The sequence below is a fragment of the Lissotriton helveticus genome, chromosome 10, assembly GCF_964261635.1.
Source record: "Lissotriton helveticus chromosome 10, aLisHel1.1, whole genome shotgun sequence".
Taxonomy (NCBI): Eukaryota; Metazoa; Chordata; class Amphibia; order Caudata; family Salamandridae; genus Lissotriton; species Lissotriton helveticus.
Genome location: NC_136071.1, coordinates 202103436 through 202125547, shown reverse-complemented (window position 1 = coordinate 202125547; position 22112 = coordinate 202103436). Strand labels below are relative to the sequence as shown.

The 22112-nt window shown below is 45.6% G+C and overlaps 1 protein-coding gene and 1 long non-coding RNA gene across 4 annotated transcripts in view; one reads left to right on the top strand and one right to left on the bottom strand.

Moving 5' to 3' along the window:
• LOC144786152 (uncharacterized) overlaps window positions 1–22112 on the top strand; it is a 166638-nt gene that overhangs the window by 4163 nt on the left and 140363 nt on the right. The gene's annotated exons all lie outside the window — the stretch shown is intronic.
• DAGLB (diacylglycerol lipase beta) overlaps window positions 1485–22112 on the bottom strand; it is a 254600-nt gene continuing 233972 nt past the window's right edge. The window contains exon 14 of the mRNA XM_078665138.1: window positions 1485–2014. Coding sequence (XP_078521264.1) covers window positions 1904–2014 — 111 coding nt within the window. The 3' untranslated portion in view covers window positions 1485–1903. The remainder of the gene's footprint in view (window positions 2015–22112) is intronic.

Sequence of the window (22112 nt, the reverse complement as noted above, 5' to 3'; positions counted from 1 at the left end):
AAAATGTTACAGGCAGGATTGTTTTTTGTGGACAAAGGGACAAGTGCTGCAGAATACAGCACACTTAGAAAGAGGAAATAACGAGAAGAAATAAAGGAATTTCTCCTCATTAAACCTCTGTTGGTATACTGTAGCTTTTGACACATTACCAGGTATACTAGCCTTCGTGAATCTGGGAATGTGCCAAAAACCTTTCTTGGATGCATGGGAACACACACCCTCCACCCATGGAACGCCTTCCCAATGCAAAGTAATGCAAAGCAGCGACTTGCGCTGCCTTGCGTTACTCCAAATTTACTACGCCACGCAGACACTCAAGGTGGCTTAGTAAATCTGACTTAATGGCTTGCATTGTCTTGCATGACACAAGGGTGACGCAAGTCCTTATTGAATCTGGGCCCCAGTTTCTCAGGCAAAGGTAAAGAAATGCAGGACAGGTGAGCTTATCATTGTAGTGCAGTTGGAGGATTCAGGAGTGATTGATGCATTATAACTGGGAACGAGAGATTGTGCAGCATTAGTGGAAAGAGTATTCAACATTTCATACAAAGGTCCTAAGGTAGAAAGGAAATGGTGTCTCACAGAAAGGAAGTGTGGGCTAAAGGTTCATCAAACAGCAGTGGGTGGAAGCAGAGATGGGAGGTGGACGGGCAGCTAACATGGAAACAATTGGAGGATGTGCTCAGAAGTATAAATGCTGGGTATAGTAATAACATAAAACACTCATTGCTAAGAGATTAAATTACCTCCCTTCCATCCAAGGTGTAGCGTTCCACTTCCCTGTTTCTGGCTTTTACTCAGTGTCCCCTCTAGTCCACAGTGTCTGCCTGAGTCTCCCCAGTCTTTGCCAGTGATGACTTGTAGTCCTGCCCGCCTTTGTAACCTATGGTGTCAGAGCTTTTTTGATTCCTCTTTGTAGTTGCTGTTCATCACCCATAAAGACTTAACATCACATATGTGCCTTGGTTAGATGGACATAACATCCTAGGATGGCCAAAGTCGAAACCTTGTTATTTATTTAAGTTCTGTATAACAGTATCCATGCCACTGACGAATTGTCAAAACATAACCATTGTGTAGGAGTACATACTGCAACACACAACAAAGTGATGCAAGTAATCCTTGAATCAATCTTACTAACAAGCGATGATCTTAGGCTGCATACCAGTCTATTTAATTTTCCACAGAGGAAATGCAAATAAGCCTTCATCCTGGTTCAATAGGAACAGTCCAGCTTGACAGGAAGACAAGCAACCTTAGACCAGTTTCAGCCGACTTAACCTTGTCAATTACACTTAGCAAATGTCCTTTGGTACAACAAACAACAAGCACTGGCGTTGCCAATAGGTCTCGCAGTAGGAAAGTTGGAGCTATTGGTTTTGTAAATGACATTTTATATTTATGTTTTGTGATTTACAATGCCAATACTTTTAACTTTAGCAAATGTGACACTTTTAGCATTTGTAATGCCACATGTTTTGTATTGACGTGACTTAGATGTATTGATATTACAAATAACAATGGCTTTTAATTTTTTAAAATAATTAATACTTAAATAAAAGTGATTGTAATTTATAATGGCAATGGTCCAAAGTAGATAAAATAGTGGAAAAATTGAAAAACTGTGGCACAGAAAACGGGGCAGAAATTCATATCTGGCGTTTGCATAACAAACTAAATCTCAGCATAATTGTTATGGAAACTTTTACCAAAACAAATATTTTGAAGGCAGGTTAATAAAACCCACAATAAGTATTGGCGTTTTGATAGAGAACAGTGTTGAAAATCAGGGGCTGACCCCCTATATGCCTTTGCGCTTTCACTGGAGGGACTTCCCATGGTTGGGGGGGGAGGCAACCTTACTGCCCAGCAGCTGGCCGTAGCTTTGCAGACCTGATGCGAGTCACGGCCGCCAGGCCGTGAAGTGTGAAGCAGTGGGCGGGGAAGCAGATCCCTTTGAAGTTCTCGGAGGCAAGGGGAGACGCCGTCCAAACGTGGACAATGACGTGAAGATCTGAGGAAATATTAAAATATAAGGAAATGATGGTGAAGAATCACTAGTGTTTAGTAGACCAATTTAAAAAATGATGAGATACATTAAACTGAAAAATCACTGTATTTGATTTATTTTCGATATCCAGCATGTTGGAAAACAAGTTAATTGAATTATACAAAGTCTCTACATGTTATCTGCACGGAGTTATTATGCAAGCGGGGAATGCTCAACCCAACCTGCAAATGAGCAGAACTGATATTAAAACGACTTCATAGCTCTCAAACGTTCACAACCGCTTGGGAATGCGAGTCAGGCTCCAGGTCCTTGAACAGTGATGATGCAGCAGGAAGTGACATCACATAACCACTGACATGACTCAACCGGAAGTGGTATCGCATGACCATAGATGCTGTTATGTTTTGTGTTGCTGGGTTCACTTCACCCTGTTAAATAATCAAAGGGGTGTTTTATGAGTGGTCCCTCCCCGTCAGGATGGGGAATGGTTGTGGCTGTGACGTAGGGACATGAGATAAAAAAAAGTCTCAGGTCGTGGCTCGTGGCAGTGTAACATCATTACGGGTCTGTTGTCAGCGCCCAGACATAGGTACAGCCAGCCCATTATTAGCTGGCCCCGGTTGTCCACTGCCTACGCGGACAGTTCGAAAATTCAACCCAAGGTTCTTTTCCAGTTATTGTTTTTGTTACGGAAGACGTTCGCCTCTATGATGTCTATACTTCCGGATCGCTTGGCAGCTAACCGACTGGCCAAACACATTGTAGAGGAAGGCGTAATATGCAAGACCAGGTAGCATTGGAGCATTGTCGGCATCTCAGCCAATCAAAGTGCGTCGGTCAGAATAGCGAAGCATTTATTGGCTGCAGAGAGCAAATGCCTTTGATGAATACAAACCCTGTTCTAGAGCAACACGAGTTTAATGTGGTGGGTGAACCGATGTTGAGTTAATCGGGATCCTGTCTGTAAAATGAAAGCTGCACCTTCTCAGCTGGTGGCAGCCTGGATATGGACAGTTAAGAGAGCTGGGTCGACCCTGGAAGTTTCAGACTGCAAGACTGTAAGATCCCGGTCACGGGTAAATCAGCTCGAAGAATCTGGTGGGATCTAGTAATGTTATAAACGAGAAAATGTCCGAGTGGAGTATCCGTTTCCTCTGTCAAAGATGCGTCCTCGAATAAAAAAAGCCCATACATTAATAAAAACCCCGGCACATGAAAAGAAGAAAAAGATGCGAGCACAGTGTGAGGGTGAGGGGGCAACGCAGGGGGCAGGATTACAAACACCACGGGAGAGGGGAGCAATTGGAGTGCGGCGGAAGCATCAAAGGGCTGGGAGAGGAGGAAAGGTGGGAGGGAACACGGCCTGGGGGAAGCTGGCTGGGGAGGAGAAATGCAAGTAAAGGGTGTGCGCAGGGAGAGAGAGGGGAGGTGCTGGAGCTGGGGAACAGATGGCCGTGAAAGTTTATGGCCCAAAAGCGCGTGCCTGTGGCCATGTGAACTCGAAGAAAACCGCACGAAAAAACCCGTGGTTTCACGAGTATTTTTTTTTTCAAAACCGTATTTCACGAGTATTTTGAGCACTTGAATTCTCGCCATTTCCCATTCCTTCGGAATGGAAAAGGCGAGACCTAAAAACTGGAATACATGTTGCACTTGGGACCTTTGTATGAGTTTGGCGGTTTGGCCGCCACGCCAGCGCGCCAAGACTGCCAAACCAATAATGAGAGCACATGCTGGATTCCGGGCGGTCCTGTGACAGATGGCCCATGGCGGAGCCATGCTAAGGCACCGCAATGAGAACGCCATTGCACGTTTCTGCACAGCATGGACTGCAAAGTCCATGCTGTGCAGGAACTGGGGGGCATGCAGACAGACAGGCACACCATGATCCCCCATGCATGCATCCCCTAGCGCAGAGGTAATAGGGGGCCCTGTAGGGCCCCCGTAGTTTCCTCACCACCACACTTCCATGGCGGGTTCCAACGCCATGATAATTGAGGCGGTGAGGAAACTCATAATATGCTTGGAAGTGCTGCAGCGATACCACCAGCATTTTGCAGCCTCAGACCACTGCGCCACCACCGAGGGATCGTGGATCCCCGGGGGTAGCAGTGGTCCAGTGGCGTTCCGACCGCCATGGTCAGAATATGGCGGGTGGACCACAAGTCTGGCGGTCCATAGACCACCAGAACGACTACAGCGGTGCAATGGACCACCGAGGTCGTAATAATGCCCTTAGTTTACAGCAACAAACACAGCAATGGATGAAACGTTTGACTTAATTTCAGCTCCTGGCAGTCACCTGGGGTCTCATTCCCCTCTATAACTTTTTGCTCACTGTGCCTCTAGACAGGGATAAGGCATATGCAAATCAGTCTGCTACGTATAGGCAACAAAAGATAACGGCCATCATTATGAGTTCGCGGCTGAATTCCAATCCCCTTGCAAACACGTGTTTACACAGGGATCAGCATTACGGGTTAATTATCACGCCCTCGCAGTTTTCCCCAGAGGAAGTCTAGCAGGTCAATTCTGCAGAAATGTATCAGGAGGAAACGGTCTGGAAAAAAAGTCAAAACGTGGTATTCAGTGTGTAAAAAAAACGGTTTTGCATGTAATGCCTTGTTTCCCTGCGCAAAACGGAAACGGTCTGGAAAAAAAGTCAAAACGTGGTATTCAGTGTGTAAAAAACGGTTTTGCATGTAATGCCTTGTTTCCCTGCGCAAAACTCGGAATAGAAGATATTTACGCTATGAGGTAGATACCTTACCTAGGGTAATAGTATTTACCTTGTGTGATAAATACCCCGCTCTGTTCCAAACTTAAATGAAATAATGATTTTTAAAGTGCACTACTAGTGTCTAGGAGCGGACTTCCAAGAAAAGGGTGGACCAGAGTAAAGAAAACATCAGACATCAGTAGGACACAAGAGAAGTAAAAGAGCATACTAAGCTAATAGTTAAATAGCCACATTTTAAGAGCTTTATGAAATGTGAGCAGATTTTTTGAGGTTCTAAGTATTAGTGGCATCGTATTCCAGAGTTTGGCAGTGGCCACTGCAAAGCTCTTTCCTCCCCAGGTAACTCTTTTAAACTTGTGAACAACCAAATTAGCCTGGGAGGCAGATCTTAAGATTCTGGCAACAATGGAAGAGTTGCTTAATAGAAACCGGACCCTCCGAATGGAGGGCCTTAAAAGCTATGCACAGGGCTTTGAACATAACCCTTTTTTTTTACCAAGAGCCAGTGGAGTAAGGGGAGAGACTTGGACATGGATTGATATTTTGGGCTCCCAAATAGCAACCTGGCGGCCGTATTCTGGACCATCTGTAGTTTGTCCAGGGCTTTCTTATGGGCGGTCAAAAAGACCCCATTGTAGTAGTCAAGTTTAGAAAAGACTAGTGCAGTAATCACTGCTATACGTAGGTCCAGAGGGATGAAAGGGAAAACCTTCCTAAGGGATTTAAGGATAAAGAAACATGATGGAGTGATGGATTGGCATGACCTACAAAGGGGAGTTTTTCATCAAACCGTACTCCCAAATCATTTGCCTTTGGCACAGGAGTAGGGAGTGCACACATTTCTTGAGGCCACCAGCTAGGGGACCAAAATGATAGTTGATTACCAAAGAGCAGCACCTCAGTTTTATCTGAGTTCAACTTCAAACAGTTGTTAGACATCCAGTTTCCAATCTGTAGCATGCAGTTGTAGAAGCATTTAGCTGTGTTATCAGCATTCTCTGTGACTGACACTACAATGTGGGTGTTGTCGGCATAAGAAACAACCGAGAAGCCAAGGCCTTTGATCAGTGCAGCCAGAGGTGTGAAGTACAGATTAAAAAGAGTGGGACTCAGTGATGACCCCTGTGGTACACCACAGGGAAGGGTGAAAGATGCAGATCTGTGACCGTTAGATTCCACATACTGCGTTTTGTCAGTGAGCAATGAGCTGAGGAGCTTGAGGGCAGTAACTCTAACTCCTATCTCGAGCAACCGATTGATAAGGAGTTGATGGCTATCAGTATCGAACGCTGCCAAGAGATCTAACAAAATTAGGGCAGCATTCCCTCCTCTGTCTAAGATTGTTCTGACATATTCCGCAGTTGTGATCAACGCTGTCTCAGTGCTATGATGACTTCTAAAGCAAAACTGAGAGGAATCCAGTATATTGTTATCCTGGAAATAGAGAGCTCTGTGTTTATAGCTTTCTCTATCAGTTTGACCGGAAAGGGAAGTCGGGGAAATTGGCGTGTAATTATTGGGAATATCGGCCTCCAGATTAGGTTTTTTTTAAAAGAGGAAGAATAGATGCAACCGTCCAACTTTTAGGGAAATAGTCAGACAGGAGCATTTCATTACAAATCCCCAACAGATGTCCAGGAACTATGACTGAATCGAGCTGCAGAACTCTAGGTGGACATGGGTCGAGAGGCGTACCTGACTTAATGTGCCTGAACAGGTTGGTTACTTACAATCTTGGTGTATTGTTGGGGGGAGAATGCCAAAAGAGTGAAATTATTGGATTGGGAAGGTACTAATAAGTCGGTCTTCAAAATAGTGGCTTTCTTAGTAGCCTCTCCTGCTTTGGGGTCATTACACACTGCTACCTGTGGGTTGCCATTCGAGCACAACCCCTCGGAGCTGGGGCTTGAAGTTAAAGCCTTAAAGATCACTTCTACCTTGCTCTTAAAGAAGGTAGCAAGTTTGTTGCACAACGAGGTATCTGCATTAACATTACTGGCTGGTGTCGGGTTGCTAAGCTTGACCACTGTAGCTAATAACTCCTTCGGAGTATTCAGGGCAGAGTTAATCTTATTTATAAAGAAATTGGATTTCGTTTTGGTCAAAAGTTTTTTGTATTGTAATAGTTCTGCCTTATAGGAGTCTTTATCATCCAAACAATAATTCAACCTTAATTTTCTCTCTAACCTTCTGCATGTTTGTTTGGCCAGTCTAAGCTCTTTTTTGAACCAAGCTTCAGATGGAACGGTTCACTTATTATTTCCTTGTTTGACCAGAGCTAGGCTGTTAATGGAATCTCCTCCGTTGCTAGATCCAGATTGGGAGACACTGGTATGATAGATTCAGTCAGGGCCTTTGTGAGTGGGCCTTCCGAAATCAAGTGCCAAGGTTGATAACTAAAACTAGGCAAGCTCCTGGGCTCTTCCAAACTGTGGCCCACTAGGTTCAGTAGGAACATCACTGCCCTGTGGTCTGACCAGGTTAGCGCTAAGGAAGGGAAAACCTGAATGAAAGGACAATCTGAAAAAATGCCATCCAGGGTGTGGCCACCAGAATGTCTGGGACCGCAACCTAGTTGCGATAAACCTAAGAGAGAAAAGGAGGCTATAAGATCCTGAGAATCCAGATCCTCCTTATTCTCCAGGTGAAAATTGAAATCACCAAGGAAAGTGAAGTCAGAGGAATTGGCTTTAATGTCCCATGGGGACTTGTCCATATCTTGAAAGAGATTTCTAGGGCCAGGGGGGCTATAAATCAAGGCCCCATTGAAGAAGTAGTGATTTGTAAGACCAATTTTAAAGGTCAGGGCTTCGCAACCAGGGGGGAGGAGGGGGTCAAATCTTCACTTTGAAGATGTCTTAAAAGATAATTGCTAGGCCTCCGCCTCTGTTCTCGATGCGGTGTAGCCTGATTAACGAGTAGCCGGAAGGAGTGGCAGGAACAAGGTCTGGCCCAGAGGCGGCATCAGCCCAAGTCTCAGTTATAAAAGCTATATCAATATTAGAACTGTCTAGAAAGTCAGCCGTTTCCATTGCATGTTTAATAAGTGAGCGGGCATTTAACAGAGTGCATTTTATAGTTTCTGATCTGTATTTTGTGTACTGTCCCCAGAGTGATTTTATCTTAAGACAATTAAGTCTGAGAGAACAAACTGAACATGTTTGGCAAGTTGGTTTATCACCAAGGGATAGAGTGGAGCCTGTACAGAGACACACTTCAGTGTCAAGAGAAAGTAGCTCTTCCATACTATATTTCCGGTCATTGCTGTGCAGAGACACTGATCTGGGGATCAAAACCTGCAGGGGGGCTGGCGCTGAGCGCGCCCGTAACGCGGACGGGCACAGAGGGGCTTGCCTTAGGCGAGCCTTTGGCGCGCCAGCGGCGTGCTCGCTGCGCGTCTGCGCAGCAACTCCCATCATGTAGGTGGATAGGATCAGCTGGTCGGAACACTAGCCCGCCAACCCTTCCAAAATGGTGCCTGTGCTGTAGCGAGAGAGCACACCAAGCACATCCAATGGCCGCAAATCGGTTCAGAGGACCCAGATGGGAGGTGAGCAAGTAAAATAATAAGTAAAAGATAATTTTTTTTTTGCGGAGATCAAGTGCTCCTGCACCCTGCTACATGCAGCAGTGCAGGAGGAAGATACTTAAAAACGCTAATACCAAACGGTGCAAGGCAGTAATGTTTCAGCAGTTTAAAAAGCCTACTCGGCTTGCAGTTCCCCCCACTCTCATCCCTGGAGTTCTTAATGAGGGACAAAGAGTTAGTAGTACAGCAGACCACTTCAGTGTGTCCCTTTACATGATAGCTCCCATCATGACCATTGCTGGAAGAAATGGGGCCATAGATGGCTCTGCACAGACCCGAGTGCCTGTTTTTTTTTTTACATTTGAGGTATTTAAAGTTCAAACTTACAACTGAATTTCTCGGAGTTAATGCATGACCTTTAGACAGAACAAGTCTGAAGCAGTGAGCAGACATTGCCTCTCTCTGTTTCTGACTTGTTCTGTCTAAAGTTCATGCATTAATTCAGACAAAGTCCCAGTTATGTGTCTGAACTTAAGACACCTTGGGCGGAAAAACACACAGGTCGAGCAAGACTCTGGACATTGTTTTTTTCTATTAATCTAGTTTACTGTTTATTAAGCTGTCTTTCACCAAGTTCTTGAAGACAATATAGTTTGTTTTGAGTTTTTGAGTAAATGCTGTTTTAAACTGTTCATTGGATTTATTTATTTATTTATTTTGAAAGTTTTATATAGCGCGAACAAGATCTTTGCAGATATCAGAGCGCTTTACAAAAACAGGGGGTAAGGAAACAAGGGAGTGATTAACAAACTTTTGAGCAAAGAATAGTTGTAGGTAAAAAATGAATAGCAAAATAGGGTAGGTACATGGGGGAGCATAATAATCGACTAAAACCAATTAAACAAATCGACAATCAGACAAACAATAGTGCAGATAGGTGCAGAGTCTCAAATAGATCCAAAGTACAAGTTCAGGTGAATTTAGTCATGAGGATAGCTTTTACTTCTTTTTTAAAAAATGTAGTGGAGGAGATAAGTCTGGTTTCTGGAGGGAGTGAGTTCCAGATCCTGGGTGCCATTCCTGAAAAAGAGCGTTTATATGTTTTTCCTTCTGGAATCTACGAGGTTTCAGGAGAAGATTCTTTGTGCTTCTAGTGGTTCTTGAGCCACCAGATATTGTCAGCTTCTGAGTGAGGTAGCCGGGTGAGTTGTGGTGTACAGCTCTGTGCGTCATGCAGGCGGTTTTCAGATGTATTCTGGCTTCAAAAGGTAGCCAGTTCAATGATTTTAGGTCAGGGGAAATATGTGAGTGTTTTTTTGATCCACACTCCTGGTAGTAGGGTCTAACAGTCGCCTGTAACCAACTACTTTCCCCAACAAGGGGTTAACTTGGACCAACTTAGGCCCCAAATGTGTCTCTTGGGGCTCCGGCCCAGTTCCAGTACTTTGGAAGGATTACACAGGGCCAACGGGGCCCAACAACAGTATTCCCCAGTGGAGGGGCGAACTCTGGGCCTCCTGTAGCCTTCCACCCTCCTCCCCGGGGGTTACCTGGTCTCTTCAGGCCTCCTCGGCCTCTTGCGGCGATGTAGGCAGGCCTCAGGGTGAGAGGGGCCAGCTGCAGGCACAGCAGGGCGGCACAGGCCCCGCGCTGATGGTAGGGCCAGCCCCGAGGGCGTCGCAGCTCGGAGGGGCTCTCAGGCTCTTCCGGAGCCCTCCGATGGTGAAGCTGCTGGTTCGCGGGCCTGTCGTGATGTCAGCGGTGTGGGGGACCAATGGCTGTGCGGCGTTTGACGAGGGGCGGGATCCAGGACGACGCCCCCGTCACGTGATGGTGGAGGCAGGCTTCAGGGCCTAGCGCGGCCCTCTCCTCAGATCGCGGCCTGACTAAGATTTTCGGCAGCCCTTTCCTGGCCCCCGGGGGTCACCGTGGGGGTGATGAGGTCGGCGCTTCTGGGCCGGCAGAGGCCGCCAACGGTGCCTGAGGCTCTGGCGGGGCGGCAAGGGCCCCGGCGGTGAGTGGGGCCACCAGCGCTTCTCCTCAGCGCTTCAAAGCACAGAGCTAGCAAGGCTTCGCAGCGCTTCTCCTGGGGGCCCAGCGCTTGGGTGACACGCGCTATGGGGCAGTCACAGCAGTTCTAGCAGGACATGCAGTCTGAGTAATAGCGCTTCTCAGGTACAGCGCTTCAAGGCACAATAGCTTCCAGGACCTCAGCGCTTCTCCAGGGGACACAGTAGGGGAGCACTGGGTAGGCAGTGAAGGCAGGACAGCGCAGGGGACACAGGTGCAAACAGAGGGGGCACAGATGGCACAGCCCAGTACCTGGTTGATCCCCAGTAGTCCTGATCAGTTAGGTTTCTTCTTGGCGCTTGGTGGTTCCGGCGCCCTTTTTGTGGAAGCAGATTCTTGGCTGCTTGAAGAGGAGGGGGGGTGGGGGGGTTTGAGTTGAAGGCTGCCGACAGGTTTCCTCAGCAGGTCACTGTAGGTGGTCCCTGGGTTCCCCTCCCGCCGGGCCAGATCAGTGGGCTAGTTCAGTGTTCCTCACACAGCTTGGTGGGCAGCGCCTAAACCCCGTCACCCCCAGTGGTATAGGTTTCTGACTGGGCCCTACCGCCTAAGTCTCCTGCGTAAGGTCCCCCAGGTCAGTGATGCCCCAACTGACTGGAAAGTTTCCCTCCCTTTTCTTTTATAGTCCCAGGTCAGGTGACCACTCTCTGAGATGGCAGTTGGTGACCACTCCCCTATTCCGGAAGGTTCCAGGAGCTTCCTCACTCTAGCTATGGGCAGGTAGGCAGGCTGGTATGGCAACAATGTTTAAGGGTTCCAGCCAGCTCCTGGCAACTAGGGTGCTACTATCAAGTCCACTCCGCAGTAGCAGGGGCTTGTGGCAGCCATATTGGTAGGGGAGAGCACCTGCACCTTAGCATTGTTTAGCAATGAGAAGGTGCCCAGAGACCTAAGGCCAACAAAAAGAAGGTGGGATAAAATTAGGCAAGGGCGAAAAAAATAGGGAAAGACCACCCTAGGGCTGACAGGTCTTACAGCATGGATCACACGGAGGTCTCAGTGCTCACGGACAACTATGATTTGCCAACCAGCCAGGCAGATGTTACTGGCTTAATGATAGAACAGCCACATTTTTAACTCCCTACGGAAACAATGATGATCAATGACAGTGCGTAAATGAGAGGGTAGTTTATTCCAAAGGGAAGGTGCCAGGAAGGAGAACGATCTCCCACCATTTTTTACAGTAGGAACTCTGAGAGGCATCAGAAGAGATTTATTACTTGAACTCAATAACCTGCAGGGCAGGTACCAGCTAAGTCGATTTACTAAATGGCTAGGGCCGATGCTATACACACTCCTGTGTGCTAAGCAGAGGGTCTTGAAACTGGTCCGCTTCCTCACAGGGAGCCAATGAAGATGCTTCAGACTTGGTGCTGATGGAGACCTGGATGGGAGATTCAGCACCAGCCTCGCTGCTGTATTCTGCAGAATCTGCAGCCTAGAAAGAAGTTCTTCATTGATTGATGTCAACAGGGCAGTTCCGTAATCCATACGGCTGATTATCAGTCCCTGGACAAGTGGTTTCCTGGCTTCTATTGGGATCCACTTGAAAACTTTACGCAGACTGTGCAAAACGCCAAAACAGGTACCTATTATATGGTTAACCTGGTTCTTCATTCATAATTTGTCACCATTTAGGATTCCTAGGTTCCGTACCGCCTGTCTGGGAACTGGGCAAGAACCGACTTTAGGAGGCCACCAGTCATTTGACCAGTACTCACGTGCCTTACCAAAGAGTATTACCTCGGTCTTGTCACCATTACGTTGCAAATGATTCATACTCATCCATCTGTTGACATGGGACATGCAGTTTATGATGCGTTTTTTGGTGTCCATGGGATCTGGGCCAAGGGTGATCAGTAGCGGAGTATCATCGGCATATGACAACATCAAAGCCATATGATCTTATCACCCTGGCCAGAGGGGTTACATAAAGATTAAAGAGCATAGGGCTCAAAATAGAGCCCTGCAGTACACCCATCCGTACTGGCCGACTGCACTGCGGTGGTTCGGTCAGTTAAGTAGCTCTTGAGCCACGTCAAAGCCTTCGCTCTGACACCAATCTCCCAGAGCAGACATTCTAAAGTGCTGTGGGAGATGGTGTCGAAGGCCGCCGATAAATCCAACAGGACAAGGATAGATGATTGTCCTTTATTCAATGTCAAGTTAATGTTGTCCGTGATTTCCACCAGCACGGTTTCAGTGCTGTGGGCGGCCCTAAAGCCTGATGTAGAAGGGTCCAGTAATCCGTGAGTTTCAAGGTGAGTCACGAGTTGTTGATTAATGAAAGACTCAAGTACCTTCCCAAAATAAGGGAGCAACGAGATTGGACGGTAGTTGGTCAAGAGTTTAGGGTCGGCTGTGGGTTTTTTCAAAATTGGCCTGACTCTGGCGCGTGTTCCATATTACTGGAACCGCTGATTGTGACAATGACTTATTGAACAGGTTGGTGAGATTGTCAGGAAGCAGAGGGGCAATGGTGGAAAGGAATCGAGGTGGCATCAGGTCCACTGGTGATCCAGATTTAATTTTTAACAGGGCTCTTGCCAAGTCCTCTGAGTTACACTGAACAAACTCTTCTAAAAGAGGGCGAGTCAGTAGGATCAGGGAGATCAATTTCCTAGGAATTTATAGCTGCGGGAGGTGGGAAGGAGCTATGAATTGCAGAGATCTTTTCCTCAAAGAAATTAGAGAGGGATTCGATCCAATGTTTTGCGGCGGGGGAACATATCTGAGCAGGAGAAGTCAAAAATTATTTTAGAATTTTATGAAGCTCCTTGTTGGAGTTTACCGCCATTTCATTCCAGTTTAGAAGAAACAGCTATGTAATGGGGATGAAAGTGGGGAACGGAGTTCACTGTAGTAAGTGCATAATTATGGTTATACTAATTTGATATGATTAATAACAAAATAATGAAAGTTAAAAAGCTTGCATTATATACACACTTTTCCTTTAACAAGCAGCCTAGTAAAATACATTATGCCAACCTCTTGTAACTCGTCTTGACAACCTCTCCATTTAAGAGAATGCAACCATCACATAATGATTCTGTAAACTAAATTTGAGACTCCATTTACACTGTTGTGCTTTATTTAGTGGAGCAGTTCCCATTGTTGATCGAGCAGAAGCTTGTGTGTACTGGATAACACAATCTTCTGCCCAAAGTTAAACTTTACATGAAAATTAGCGGACTACCAGCAAAGAAATGGTACCAAACATTGGACGAAACATTCATATGACCTTTTAGAAGTCTGCCAATAGTGCAAGAATAAAAAAGGTTTCAAAACAAGAGCAAAATGCCTTACAATTAGCTCACTGGAAGATCTTTATTCTGGAAGAGATAGCAAGAATCATTTGCTGATGCAACAGAGTTGGCTTCAGAGCTAGAATTTAGGTAAATACAGGGTTTCCTTTGACGTAGGATGATCGCTTTGTGAACTGGCTTTGTAAATTCGTTAAAGTGAGCTACGGGAACTTTCTCAGATCTTGAAGGAGGATAATAAGAAAGATTTGGTGGAACATGGTCACCGTTTTGAACTTTTGTTAAGATCTAGTCCATAATCCACATCTAAAACAAAAATAGGGGCACAAACATATTTAGATTTGTTACTGACTGAACAATTGTGGGTGTGATAATCTTGCCCAATCTGAAGGTGGGATGGCATCAATGGACCCAAAAAGGACGGGTTGCTCCACCTTCTCTAGAATTTCATGCAGCACTGATTCAGTGGGTCTTCAATACAGCAGTAGTGGGTTATAAATGGTACTAATCACTGACCGCACCCAGGCCTAATTACTAATCTAGGTCAACATTGGTAGCAGCTAGGAAGTGCTTCCAATGAGATGTTGAGTGAAGGCAACCCAGGACTCCAGCGTAAATCAGTCTGGGTTGTTTATGTTCCTTATCAGAGGAGACCAGGCTTAGCAGTATGGGCTGGACTATTCCTGTTGGAGCAGCATTGAGGACGAAAGGTATATGGCTATTCTCTATCCTGAGTAAGACAGGACAAAAGAGTTATGGACCGAAAGTGGCCCAGAGTAATTACCAGTGGCAGAGATCAATTCATTAAAAGTCCATCCCTCACATAGTTTCTGCACCTTTCAGTCTTTTGAGCCATTTGGAAACCGCCAAGTCTTGGGAGACTAATCACCATTTTCCCTGAAGGGTCTATGTGGATTAAGAGGGTAAGACACAGGAAGCAGTTTAATGCAGGCTTTAAGTGAAAATTGCACTTACCCTGAAAAAATTAAATCCATTGGCTGACTGGAAGGAGGAATGGAATTTGGTCACTAATCCTTGGACGAAACACATTGATTTGGCTGTGAATGGGACAGTTTTCTATTGTTACAGCAACTCAGTCAAGGGGGTTGGAAGGAAAATGCTACTTACCAGTATGCATCTGTTCTTGGCATGTAGAGCTGCAGAGTTGCACACGGTACACAGATCGCCACCTAGTGTTGGGCCCGGACGTCTGCAGCCCGCTGTTGTCCCGAAAAGCTCCTCGGAAGTTACGAGATAGGTGACTCCTCCCTAGGACCACACCGCGCATGGGCATCGGCTCCATCCCCAGATTGTTTCTCGCCATTAGGGAAATGATGGAGCTTTGCAAGAAAAGGAAGGATGCCCATGTAATTTGTATCTAATTAAGATGATACTGGAACAGACAGATAAGGGTAGCTGGGCAGGCGGGTGGGCGTGTGCAACTCTGCAGCTCTACATGCCAAGAACAGATGCATACTGGTAAGTAGCATTTTCCGTTCGAGGCATATGAGCTGCAGATTGCACACTGTGCATAGATTGTATAGCAGTACCCACTCTTAGCGGCGACCACCCCTATCTGTTGCAGTAGTTTGGAATAATGTTTTGAGAACAGCCTGGCCAACATTAGCTTGTTGTTTTGTTTGCACATCTACACAATAGTGTTTTGTGAATGTGTGCGGTGTAGACCATGTAGCTGCTCTGCAGATGTCATCTAGGGAAATGTTCCCTAAAAATGCCATTGAAGCCCCTATTTTTCTTGTAGAGTGGGCTTTAGGAGGAACAGATAACATATGTTTAGCTTTGTGGTAGCAAATCTGTATGCATTTGACAATCCATCTAGCTATCCCAGATTTTGAAATGGGATTACCCTTGTGTGGCGGTGCGAAAGACACAAAAAGTTGTTTTGTCTTACAAAAAGGTTGTGTCCTTTCTATGTAGTATAGCAATGCTCTTTTGACATCTAATGTGTGAAGAGCTCTTTCTGCTACTGATTTGGATTAGTACATAGAACTACCTTATTTTGATGCATTTGCAAGAAGGGTTCTTGGATGATTAGTGCTTGTAGTTCACTAACTCTCCGCAGAGAAGTAATAGCTACTAGGAAAGCAACTTTCCATGTTAAAAATTGTAATTCACATCTGTGTAAAGGTTCAAAGGGAGGTCCCATTAACCATGTGAGAACATTTGAATTCCACACAAGCGAAGGTAGTACTCTGGGAGGAATTATTCTTTTAAGGCCTTCCATAAAGGCTTTACTGGCAGGCACTCTGAACAGATATATGTTGTCTGTTTTGCAGATATGCTGCTATTGCAGCAATATGTAGTCTAATAGACGTATAGGCTAAGTTACATCTTTGGAGATGCAGTAAGTATCCTATGATGTATTGAATAGACACATTTAGGGGATCAATATTGCTGTTGTGACAATATATCACAAATCGTTTCCACTTGGCCGCGTAACATGCCCTAGTGGTTGGACGTCTAGCTTCTTTAATGACATTCATGCAGTCTGGAGGAAGGTTCAGATATCCAAATTCTAGGACTTCAGGAGCCAGATCGCAAGGTTGAGCTGAGCTGGGTCCGGGTGTCTGATCTCTCCACGGTTCTGTGTTAAAAGGTGTGGAGACAGGTGCAGTTTTTGGTGCAGTACTACAGACAGTTAAGGCAGTGTGGTGTACCACGGTTGTCTGGCCCAAGTTGGAGCAACTAGGATGAGGGTCAGAGAATTCTGATGTAGTTTGCATACTACTAGTGGCATGAGTGGTAGAGGTGGAAAAGTGGTAGAGGTGAAAAAGCGTACGCAAATCTGTTTGACCAATTCATCCATATCGCATTGCCTTTTAACAGTGGGTGTGGATATCTGGCGGCGAAGCTTGGGCATTTTGCATTTTCGTGGGTGGCAAATAGGTCTATTTGAGGTTGTCCCCCCATCTGAAAGAATGGTTGAAGAACTTGCATATGAAGTTCCCACTCGTGGGTCTGTTGCGTTTGACGACTTAACAGATACGCTATAGTATTTTGTACTCCCAGAACATGCTGGGCTAGGAGGAATATGTTTTGAGGTATAGCCCACCTCCATATGTCCTGTGCTGGTTGAGAGAGTTGCAAGGAGTGTGTGCCTCCCTGCTTCTGTATGTAGTACATTGCTGTGATGTTGTCTGTGCGGACTAACACAGCTTTGTTTGCTACTTGCTTCTGGAAAGCTTTTAGTGCTAGGAATATTGCTAGTAACTCCAGATGATTGATGTAGAGTAATTTTTGTTGCGGTGTCCACCTGCCTTGCATGGTGTGTTGCAGTAGGTGGGCTCCCCAGCCAGAGAGCGATGCGTCGGCAGTCAAGATTATATGAGGAACTGGCTCTAGGAACGGTCGTCCCTTGGAAAGGTTTTTGGTGTTCCACCACTGCGGAGAGCGATGAGTCCGACCGTCTACCAACACTAGGTCTGTTAAGTGACCTTGAGCCTGGTTCCATTGACGTGATAAGCACTCTTGTAGCAGACGCATCTGAAGTCTTGCATGGGGTAGTATGAAGATGCAAGAGGCCATCATCCTTATGAGTTGCATGAACACTTGTGCTGGGAGGGAGTGTTGTAGCTGCAACTTTGTTAGAAGAGTTTGCATGCTGGCTATTCTTGCTGGAGTGGGATAAGCTAGCGCTGTTGAGGTGTTTATTGTGGCACCGAGGTACTGTTGTACTTTGGATGGCTGTAGATGAGACTTGGTGTGGTTTATTGTGAACCCCAAGTTGTGGAGCAGTTGGATAGTGGCATGAGTGTGTTCCATGCATTGATTGTATGAGCTGGCTTTTATGAGCCTGTCGTCGAGGTACGGGAAGACGTGGATGTGCTGTCTTCGTAGATGCGCTGCCACTACTGCTAAGCACTTGGTGAATACTCTTGGTGCTGTTGTGACTCCGAATGGGAGTACTTTGAATTGATAGTGCTGCCAGTCTATTACAAATCTGAGATACTTCCTGTGAGCCTTGTGAATGGGAATGTTGAAGTATGCGTCCTTGAGATCTAGAGTAGCCAGGAAGTCGTTTTGCAGAAAGAGCGGAAGGACTTGTTGGAGTGTGACCGTGTGAAAATGGTCTGACTATGTATATATTTAGCGGTCTGAGGTCTAAAATAGGCCTTAGAGAGCCGTCCTTCTTTGGAATCAGAAAATATAGAGAGTAACCCCCCTTGTTTTGTTGGTGCAGAAGAACTGGTTCTATTGCACTTTTTTCTAGCAGGGATACTACTTCTTGCTTTAACAGTAATAGATGTTCTTGTGACATTGGACGCTGTGTGGGTGGTATGTTTGGGGGGGAGAGGGGTAGATGTTAGTTCTAGACAGGAACCTGACTGAATAATTTGTCGCACCCACCTGTGATGTGATGTTGATCCAGGCAGGCAGGAATTGTTGAAGTCTTCCCCCCACAGGAGTGGAATGTTGGGGGGGAAGGGGAGGAAAGTCATTGGGTAGGGGTAGAGGCAGAGCGGGAGTTGTTGTTTTTGCCTTTGTTGTTGTTACCCCTGTAACCCCCTCTCTGGTAGCCCTTAGTGAATGTGGATTGACCAGGGGTTTTGTATGAAGTGGAGGGACTTTCTGAGGAGAAGCCTCTTGTGTTGCCTCTGTATGATGAGCGACGAAAGGAACGTCCGGGAGCTTGCTGCTGCAAGGCTCCCATAGATTTTGCTGTATCTGTGTCTTTTTTCATTTTCTCTAAAGACACGTCAACATTTGGGCCAAATCAATGTGTCTCATCAAATGGCTGATTAAGGATGGAGTTTTGTACCTCAGGTTTGAAACCTGAAATACTTAGCCAGGCATGTCTACGTAGTAGGTTGCTGGTATTGATTGCCCTGGAGGCGGTATCTGCAGCGTCTAGGGCACAACGAATGGAAGTATTATTGATATTTTTACCTTCCTGTATGAGTTAATTAGCCGTGTTTTTGTATTTGTCTGGTAGGTGCTGCATTATGGACTCTAGTTCATCGTAATGTGCCCTGTCATATCTTGCCAGCAACGCTTGGGTGTTGGCAATGCGCCAGATGTTAGCTGCTTGTGTCGCTGTTCGCTTGCCGGAGGCGTCAAGGAGCTTAGATTCTTTGTCTGGTGCGGAGGCCTCAACTGATGTCTGGGAATTAGCACGTTTACGTGCATTAGACACTACTAGATAATCTAATTGTGCTGGACCTTTAATATAAACTGGGTCTGCAGGGGCAGCTTTATATTTTTTCTCAATGCGAGGATTGAGGACCCTAGCCCTGACAGGATCCTTAAAAACCTCTGTTGAGTGCTTGATGACACCCTTAAGCATTGGTAAAATGGCAGTAGACCTTTGTGTGTTATCAAAAGTGTCTAGTAGGAAATCTTCCTCCACTGCATCAGTGTGTAAGTCCACCACATGATATTGTGCAGCCGTTTGGACTAGAAGGTTAAACCCTATAGTGTCCTCTGGTGGGGAAGGTATAGAAGGGTATACATCATCTTGTGGGGCGTAAGGCACTTCAGGGGTGTTGTTGTGGTAAATAAATAAATAATACCTCTATTTTTGAATGGATAAATGAATAACAGATAGCTCAATAAATAAGAGTCAAGATTCGAGGTAGTAGGAGTTTTGCAGGTTTATTACAGCATAAAGGACAGGAACAGGACAACCTGCACAGGAACAGGATGGCAGCGCTGCCGGGGGCAGGATCAGAATCGGCGCAAGGGAATGGGTAACATTTAATAACAGTGCACCAATATATATACTAAAACAGTTACATTACAATGAATTACAGTAGGCGGGCAGTGGGTGTGGTCAATAGCAGTCGCGAAAGATAAGGGTGAAAAGTGGGTGTAACAGGGCGTATACATAGATATGTGATGCAAACGTAACAGAATATGTCATGAATGGAGCGGAAACATGGAGGGGCTACCTAAGGAGCCGGGACCTCTGACCTAATGGTGCGCGCAAACTGGCAATGACGTATTACTAGGAGAAGCTGGGGGCTACAAACTCTGTGCTAGGAGCAGAGACTGAAGTCTGGGGAGTCAGGGCGACATGTACCTAAACAGTATCTAGTATCTGATGTTTAGAGAACATGTTGATAGAATCCAAAAGTTTTCGGGGTAAAGGCTAACGGACTCTAAGACTGGAGCATGCATTATTCTACATGTAGTGCGTGATGAAGAATATTAAATGACCATAAATACAGTATTTCTCTTACATGGAGACGTAAAGACTAGACAATGACGGAAACTATTGATGCGGTTCAGTAGCTTAGGAATGCAGAGAAAGAGGGCTGGACTGATAACTAGAATCATAACATACTTTTGGCAGACTCAGAGGCAGAGCCAGGCTGAACCGGGCACCGCGAGGCAGGAAGTAAGTGAAGGGTCAGGGATACAGGTGGGGGCTGTATCGCTCCTCAGCGAAGCTCAGGAGACAGGAGCTGAATCTGGTGTCCGGGCCCTTTTGAGGCCTAGAAACGGGGACTTTACAATGAAATAACGTGCACACTGAGAAACGTGGCAACGTAACTTTAAATAGGCCTGATATTCGTAGTATTCACGAGAACTGGAAACTGGCATACTAGAGATGGACACAACTATAATTGCGTCTTTAATCGAACATGGTGAATGCATATGCATATCAATCATGCACACATAACATATGATGGATGACACGTAGGGACACAGAACATGGCAAAATTTACTTTTCCACATTCCCTCCTTGTCACTACGTTTCCATCAGGAAACATCAATATTCATGATACCATCTATCATTTCATACAGCATCAATTGTTCGTCTCGAATTTTCTTGGAACGGGATTTAGAACGGGGCTGGGGACTAGGAATACAAGAGGTAGCACAAATGCCGCAAATCGCAGGGCCACATTGTATACAGAGGCAGCAACTGAATATGATCGCTACTGCAATACCTAGAAAGGACAATACTTTCCATCCCCAAATTATATTCCAGAACCAACCGGACCATGTCCAGGTGCCTGGGTCTTGGTGTAACAGATGGGCAATTTTATGGAGTCTGGTTATAGCTGAATAAACAGACGGCGCGTTATTTGGAATGAAAATGCAGCAACTAGATCCGATGACTCTACATGCCCCGCCCCTATCGGCCAGTATGACGTCAAGGACGAGACGATTCTGGAGCACGACAAATCTCATAGCAGATTGCTCTTCGGTTAAGTTACCTAGGGCAGAGGCAGTCTCATTTACTACTGCTTCAAGGGTTCTGGTTAACCTACGGATTAGCTTACTGTTCTGGATAGGGCCTATAAAGAAGAAGAAACCTCTATTGAAATCTGTATACTGTTCTAGAGCAGTTTCAGTATAATCGACAATCGGGGACTCCCTTCTATGTCTAATGTGTACTAGACGTGTGTTTCTGTGATAATCAGATGGAGCTAGGAAAACAGGTGGCAGTAGGAAGGCAATGTAACAGGTTCCCTCCCAATCGAGGGGCAGACGAACATATGCAGTTTGACCACAAATAAAATAAGAATGACGTGAAGCTTTGAAAATAGATTTCCCACTATCACTATATTTGACAATAGTAGTACAATCACTATGTCCTACATGTACGGAACCATTATTTCTAACACATAATTCGCCTTTGACTGGTAGTACTGAAATAGCAGGTAAGTCTGGAGTGGAATCAGACTGAACATTCAGGACCATGAAATTCGAAGAATAATTACCTAAATTGTAAACTTCGTTTTCTAGATCTAACCCTGTTCTGTGGGGAAGACCTTGCTTGTCTGGGAAACATGTACTGTTAAGGAAAGACATATCTGTTGAGGATGACGTTAACGTGGACCATGCTCCACACGAACCATTATGTGAAAATGGATAAGGAAAGAGTGGCAGAACTCCCTTCGGGGTCTGGAAAGGGGGGAGTCGACCACACACCCAACAATTAGTGGCATTGCTGGTCTGGTGTGAGTAATGTAACATGCGGATAAAAGAATTGTTACGCATAGCGAGGCGGTAAGAGAGTTCATGAGGAGGCAGATCACTAAACGTGTGCTCTACTGTAACATTATTAGAAGACTTATTTACATGAGAAACTGGAAAATACAAGTAAAATGCATAACTGGTGCCGGAAATCATAATGCTGAGAAATAATATGAAACTTAGAAAAACGATACATCGGATTGAGTTTTGACTAACTCTCTCACTATGGGGGTCTATTTTATACATGTCAGAAACCGGTCTAACCGTTTCACCTAGGGGAGGACTTAGACAATCAAACTGGCTGACTTATTTTACTAGACCTTAACTTTTTCTTATACTCCTGTTGCGGAGTTGTCTCTAACAGGGAGGGTGCAGTATCATTGTCTTTTGCGGGACAGTCCTTAAGAATAGTACTTTGGCAGTCCTTTAAATGATCTGAAATGTTCTTTGAAACGGGCTTCAATCCATAAAACTTTTTGATATGCGAAAGATGCACCCAGCCTTTGCGTCCCTCCAACTTCACGGCTGTACGGGTGGCCAGGAGGACCTGTCGGG